Source organism: Macrobrachium nipponense, chromosome 34 (genome assembly GCF_015104395.2).
Source record: "Macrobrachium nipponense isolate FS-2020 chromosome 34, ASM1510439v2, whole genome shotgun sequence".
Taxonomy (NCBI): Eukaryota; Metazoa; Arthropoda; class Malacostraca; order Decapoda; family Palaemonidae; genus Macrobrachium; species Macrobrachium nipponense.
This window is the reverse complement of record NC_061095.1, coordinates 26,867,016-26,874,421: the sequence shown is the minus strand read 5'-3', so window position 1 is coordinate 26,874,421 and position 7,406 is coordinate 26,867,016. Positions and strand designations below refer to the sequence as shown.

Below are 7,406 nucleotides of genomic sequence, written 5' to 3'. Positions count from 1 at the left end.
CCATTTGGGTGCTTGGTGATTTGAGATACAATGCTGGAGTTGTTCTGCTATTCGTGGTGTAGGCCTTGAAGTTTTTGAGCCAGTATCCATGGACTTCATCGGGACCTGGGGCTTTCCAGTTTGGCATTTTCTTTATTATTATTATTATTATTATTATTATTATTATTATTATTATTATTATTATTATTATTATTATTATTATTATTATTATTTGCTGGGAGAGATGCAGCACTCAACAGGGGAACGCGCCTGGTGCAAGCGGCCCTAGTCAAATGTAACCAACAGAAAGGAGAGTTTGGAAGAGAGACAGATCTAAATAAATATTAGGTAGTCAGTTATGTCTGGTATATTTTTGAAATTCTCGCGATAGAAATTTTTATACTCTTATATTTAAAGAGAGGATTGATAATCACTTCAGTTTTAAGGTGTTATTAACAAAAGAGGCAATAATAAATGAACATGTGCTCAGGTCAAGTTTGGTTTGGTGTCAAATGTCAATTAAAAGCTCAGTTTTGTAAAATTGTTTGTCTTAAAAGTTTGTAGTTCGTGTTGCACAAATATAATGTTTGTAGATTGTGTTAAATCTCATTAGACGGTCGTATCATCGGTAATTAATCATCAGGTGTCATATTATCTCATTATGAAAAAGCAGGTTAGTCATTCCCAGGCGGAAATTAATTGAATACCTATACTCTGTTTTTTTCCATCTGTCCATCCGCCTGTGGTGTTTGCGCATGGTAACACTGTGTCCCGGGCTTTAAATAATATCCTATTTTGAATATTAACGGTGTAATTCGCATACTGTAAATTATGAAAACACTTTTCAGTTGCAAATGTACACCCAGATATCCTTTTATTTACCTAAAACTTACACATAGTGTAACTATCTAAAGCCCAGGATGCAGTGTTACCATTCAAAAACACCACAGGCGGATGGACAGATGAAAAAAAAACAGAGTAGCTACTATATATAGTAGCCTGTCTTTTAGAAAAGTCATAGGCCTAGGAGGTTCTTTTTCAGAAGTAATTAATCCTGTTTTTGGCATAGCTATGTAAGAGTACCCACTTATGCCAATTGCAATGGATGACGTATGGGGTATTAGCCTAATGCCACTCCTCCAGGTAGGATTTACCGGGTGGTGGGACCTGTGTTAGGTTAGTGTAGCGTAGGACTGTTTTTAATGGCCAATTTTTATCTTGGTGGCATTTTTATGTGTTACGACTAGCCTAGTACTGAAGTACTCTCTCTCTCTCTCTCTCTCTCTCTCTCTCTCTCTCTCTCTCTCTCTCTCTCTCTGTTTAATAGCCTATATTCAGCATCCTGAAAGCTACTTACTGGTTGGTTATCCCAATTAAGCGTATAACAGTTGCCTTGTGTTAATTTGCTATGGAAAATCTAAACAAAGCTTGTAAGTTGTAACTGTGCAATGTTTTGAAACTCTGTGGTAAACTAAAATTAATAATCTGTTGAGCTTGGAATATTAACATAAGGCCTATAGATGTCAGATTTCTATCATTTTATTGTATTGAGTGTCTGTATCCAAGAATAACCTTTTTTTAACGAGTGATTATTTATTTTGCTCCCTATTCCAAATTACATGTACTGACTAGACTAAACAAACTTGGTAAGACCAATTGCTCCTTTTTTTATGTGAGAGGCAAAGCTTTATCCCAATTAAGATATGATAAACCACCTTCCTGTGACAGGAGTGGGGCATCCCTTTCCTTTGATAAAGTATAGGCTAACATGTCTTGCCTGAATATAGAGAAGAAAGTTTTTATATGGTAATACTCAAAATTTGTTGCAATTGTTCGTTCCTATTAGTTTTTCCATCCTAAAATTGTTTGTGCAGGTTTGGAATACGTAGCCATGATATTAGGTTAGGCCATAGAAAAATATGTTACTTATAACAGTATATTTACAATGGAAAACATGAATTAGGTACTTGTGGAACTGATACCACAGTTGTTGCTCCATCAAGTAATATAAAGAAATTCCGTCAGTCCATCGTTAATTTTCTTTCACATACTATTACAATAACCTGGATAATTTTGTTATGTGTTGTGCTATATATTTTCACATTACTTGAAATAATTTTTTATTACAGTATTTGTTTATGTCACCAATTTTTAATGCCATGAATTTGAGTTGGCTGAAGTTATGAATCAGGACTGTATCAAGAATTATAAGAAAAAATCTCCCCCCTAGATTTATTCCATACCGTCAGCTTAACAATAAAGTTTATAATAGCTTAGCTCCCAAGTTTGCTGTCCTTATTTTCCTGTTGATGAAGGTGGTGGTTCAATGGGGACTGGATTACCTAAGGTGACCACTGATCTCAGTAGATCTTGCTTTGGACTCCACTTTAAGTGCCTTAGTGTGATTTACATTAGTTTTTAGGAGAAACGGTAAAAACCATTACACTATGGTCAAGGGACTTAAGTTGCTTGCATACCTCGAGCAGTAATGCTTGATGGAGCCATTCATTAATTCATTTTTTTTCATATTGGAAGAGTGTTGCTGAATCTTAGCTGGTTAACCCATGTACATATCTTCATTGCTGAATATAACTAGTTAATCTATTTACATATCTTCATCATTATATTTGTTTTAAAAAGGAAAGTGCTTGTTGAATGGAACAGAAATAGAGAGGAGAATGGTACAGTATTTCTCTCCTTATCAGCTAGTAAAGGTAATTAGGTTGGATTACAAACGTAGTTTTAGTATATCATAAAAAGGAATTGCAGTGATCTGTATTGTACATACTTGCATCCAAGACACCAGGATTAATTTCAGGAAAGTAATTTATCTAAGCTTTGTTTAACCTTGAGAACTGCAACTTAACTCCACATGTGATTTTGTAGATATATTTGTAGTAAATTATTTGTGTACTGTATTGTAGTTTGTTCAGAATTTTTAAATCATAGCAATTGAAGGGTAAGGAGTTTGCTAAAAACTGTGCACAGGTTGTGTTTGAAAGCTGAACAGATGACCTTATGCTTAAGTAGTAGTTAAACAAGGCAATTAAGAACTCATTTTCTCAGAGCAATAGACTCAAATGTCATGAGGTTACAAGTTCTGATGATGATTGATGTCTGGAGTGAGCAACTGAATTGAATGTAATGGTAATAAGGTTTACGGCAGATAGAAAGTGTTTGGAATTTAACTATTTATTTCAGTTTGACCATTGTTGTATAGGTCTTTTCAGTTAAAAATTGAGTTTTAATTAGTCTATAGAGTACTTGTTGTAGACATAATCAGTTATGTGCGAGGAGTATCATATATCAGGCAGGCTTTTGATGATTTTGTACTGTATAGTTTACCTTTTCTCTCTCTCTCTCTCTCTCTCTCTCTCTCTCTCTCTCTCTCTCTCTCTCTCTCTCTCTCTCTCTCTCTCTCTCTCTCTCTTGAGTTGTTGAAATGATGTCATCCGTGATTCTTATCTGCTGTATTCTCTTTTTCCAGGTATTCCCCAAGGAGGAAAGGTAAGTGACAATCAGTACTTGACAGATGTGCCAACAGTACTCCAAGGTTTAGATTTTGCGTTAGGAAATTTGATCGTATTTTGAATGTTGAATTCTTTTATATATTGATTTGCATGACTATTGTTTGACACATGTTGTCCCCATGACATAACAAAGCTGTTGAGATTGTAGTAGGCAAACGTCTTTTTAGTTCCCCTTAATAAAACGTTTAGTTTTAGGAAGAGAAAATAAAAAAAAATTATTGCGATAAATCAACTTTCAAACAGACTCCATGTTGTTACGCGTTCTGAGCAGTTCTGGAACAAAATGTGGTATCTCTGAGTGTAGTCTTGAGTGCTCAATCTTATGAGATGCATGTCTTAAGGTTTTGTAACCTGTGGGTATACAGTTATCCGTTGGTATTGTATTTATTTCTGCTCTTGTTTAGATGCATGTATATACAGAAGTGCATACGTTACCACGGCACATTTTCGTCGTGCATTTCCGATGTTTGTACTGCTTTTTTTTTTTTTTTTTAAGATGAAAATGCTATATATAGTTCATCAGACTTGAATTTCAGTGGGAGAGATTTGGCTTGTACAACACGATTGCCAAAATTATCGTCGTCGTCTTTGTGCAAGTACGTAAATGTGTAGTAACAACAGTTCATGGAAAATTCCCAATAATGGAAACTATTACAGAGTGAGAAGTTGGAATAATAGGAAGAGAGGCGGAGTTCATTGCTGCTTTCCTATATAATACCAGCAGCGACGTAAAGATCTTGAAAGAAGACGAGAAGAAATATTGACAACAAAACCAGCAATTTCACAGCTGTTTTGTGCTGCCACTAATATGGACTAACTGAACCGACCTGTCTTGTATAAGGCACGTCCACCGGACAATAGAAGACGTCGTCTTTGATCATTAAAATGGACATTTGACCATTCTCCCGTGAAATGAAAGCGGCTTGATTCTCTGAAGACAAGAAAGTCACTCTGGGATCTAGTTACGAAGGAAAGTGACATTCTTTTCGTGGGAAGCAAATCGCAACGTCATTTTCGTGTAGGCCTAAGCGATTACTCCCTTCACGGACGGACGGGAATTACGCAGCAAAGAAAAATAATAATTTTCATCACGGTACAGGTAAGGTCTGCATCTTCAGTATTGTCTATATATCGAATGTTTTGCAGTTATATGAATTATCTGTGTACGTTCAAAATCAAAGCATTAGATGAGCACAATTGACATTTAACCAGTGGGTGAGAAAAGTGTTCAATGCGTGTTGTATTTTTTTCGAAATATTGATTATATTGTGTAGTTTCTGATTTTTTTTGTCAGTGCTTGCAAGCACAAGTCTTTATCCCCTAATTACGGTTATGGAAATTTGTTCCAGGTGGTTTATTGCCTTCGTTTTAGCCACTTCCTTTTCATTACGCACACGCTAATTATTTTTGACATTCAAGATAATTTGTATTTATTTATTCACATATTTGTTAACGTATGTTTTAAAGTCTGTGATAAAGAATTTTGCAAGATCATCGTCTCTTGTTGCTGTAGTGAGACCGCGTAATCCCTGCAGGTATATATATTCTTTTAATCCTTTTAATGTGAATGGAAATTACATTTATGTTACGCTGATATAGAGTATGGTCAGAATTATGGGTTGGTGGGCTATATTTCATGAGGAATATTTACTTGTTGAAGGGAGCAGATTACCCGTTCTATGGAGTAGTGTTCTGTTTCGGTGAGAATAATATGAAGGCGAGGTGGACGGGGAAGGAACATGGTCGGTGTAATGCCAAATTACGTAAATCGATCAATCATACCCATGCATGATGTACTTATAGGAATGAAACCCATTTTCGTGTTTACATAGATTTTATTATTACCTAAATCGTGACGTTTACGTTACGATTTTTTTAAATTACTTTTTTTCTTTAAAATTTGGAAAGTGCATTACATTCTTTTCAGTGTAAATCCTTTCAAAGAATGTTAGTATGTCGATATTGTTAAAAATTAGATAATAAACCGTTTACGAAGTCAGCCATCTTTCGGTTCTTGTCAAATCATTGACAAGGAGAAGCCGTCGACAGGGATGCGCAGACCCTCTTGATAGGATCCCATCTCATTGCGTCGCTGCAGCTGAAGCTGGAAAGATAGAAGAAGAAGAAAATTAGATTAAAGAATAATAAATGGAAACTCAAGCTCTAACATTATGACTGTATTTGATAGTACTTCTGGTGAAGTGGGGTTAAGACCTTTGAATAAATGACTGTTATATGGATTATTTGGGTTAATCACGAAAAATTGGGAATAAGACTTGAACATAAGTGATTGTGGAAGGTTGGGATTGTGATAGTAAGTTGATATTTTAGTGTCCTCAGTAAATGAGGTATAAGACTCTTCAATGAGTGATTATGGGAATTATGTTCATATAGCGGCAATAAGTTCATTCATATTGTACTCAATGGATGGGGGTATAATGTTGCATAGGTGATTGGCAGTGAATAAATATTCAGTATAATATTGATGCTTTTTGTATCGTTAGAAATGGTCAAGTTGTATCTCTATACTGATATAATTGAATTCGTATTGCAATTAATTTTTGTCTTTTGTAATATTGCCAATCAGTAAATACTTATTAACTTGAGGTTAAAAAAAATTGGAAATTAAATTATTGAATTAATTTTTGTTTAATTTTCTTTATATTAGTTATTTGGCCATTTTGAATTCCGGATAGAAATTGAAAGTCTTACCTGTATTTATAATATTTGACGTGACCGTTGCCGAAGTTGACTGGATTACACACGTGGTACTGTTGGCAGTTACTCTCGACGTCGGAATAATAGCCAAACTCTTTTCCATCACAGCTGAAACGGCCGCCTTGCTCTGTCTTTGTCTGGCTTGGTGATACCTGTGGTGGCTGAGAGATTCTAGTAACAGGATTTGGCTTATTCTCCCCTGCAACGCTTGATACCACTGTATCTTGTGCATTGGCAACCCTCTGTCCAGCTGTGGAAGATGGTGATTCGGGTCTTGCTACCGTAGGAGAGACAACAACAGGCGCTTTGGCTTCTGTAGTTAGAGCTGCCTGAACTGGGGCCTTGCGCGTCGCAGCCAGTCCAGGGAACACCTTGTGGATGCTCGGCACGGCGTCCGCAACCCTCGCTGTCTTGGGTTCCACCTCGACGATCGTCTTGTCGGAAGTCTCTGGGTTCTTCTTGACGAGGAAGACCCTGTTGTCCAGGTTTTTCTTGGGTTTGGGTGCCTTGTCCTTCTGGAAGTGCCGGTTGAGGTAAAAACCGGGTTCTGGAGTCGCTGGCTCGGCTACGACCCAGTACCGGCCCTGGGAATCGACTACTTGGCGGACGTTCTCTTGTTCAGAGGTTCCATCTGACGATCTCGGGCTGTTTTGGAATTGTCTGTTGAGGTAGTAGCCTTCTTCGTGCGCCGGCAGCGACGCGATTTCAAATTGTCTCGGACTGGACTGTCCAGCTGCCAAGCAGCATCCCAGCAGGGTCACTGGAATGTAGATGATTGTGGTGAATGATTAACTATTGCAACAAACATATTTGTAAATTATTATCAATAATATATATTACATACTCAGCACAGGCACCCATATGCAGACATTATGTATATTATATATACATATGGTTATATGTGTGTGTGACATTCAATTCTTGTAAACCCCATATTGGCTAATTGTAGTGATTTTAACTCTACTGTTCTGTATGGAATCTTGCGATGAGATATGCTATCAGAATAAGAAAATTAAAAACGTGAGCAAGCAGTGCTTCAACAAAATGTGTATCCCACATGTAAAACTAGTCATATTCTCTCTCTCTCTCTCTCTCTCTCTCTCTCTCTCTCTCTCTCTCTCTCTCTCTCTCTCTCTCTCTCTCTCCAGTTTTCCTCGTTCTGTTAGCGACGATGGTCTC

General features: G+C 36.8%; 1 protein-coding gene across 1 annotated transcript; it reads right to left on the bottom strand.

Annotated features, from left to right (window-relative positions):
- Window positions 1–5,324: 5,324 nt before the first annotated feature.
- LOC135207681 (uncharacterized) lies at window positions 5,325–7,012 on the bottom strand (the record flags this gene model as incomplete). Its single annotated transcript, XM_064239521.1, has 2 exons — window positions 5,325–5,613; window positions 6,222–7,012. Coding segments are annotated over 2 exons (873 nt in total), but the record flags the coding sequence as incomplete, so codon positions are not given.
- Window positions 7,013–7,406: the final 394 nt, after the last annotated feature.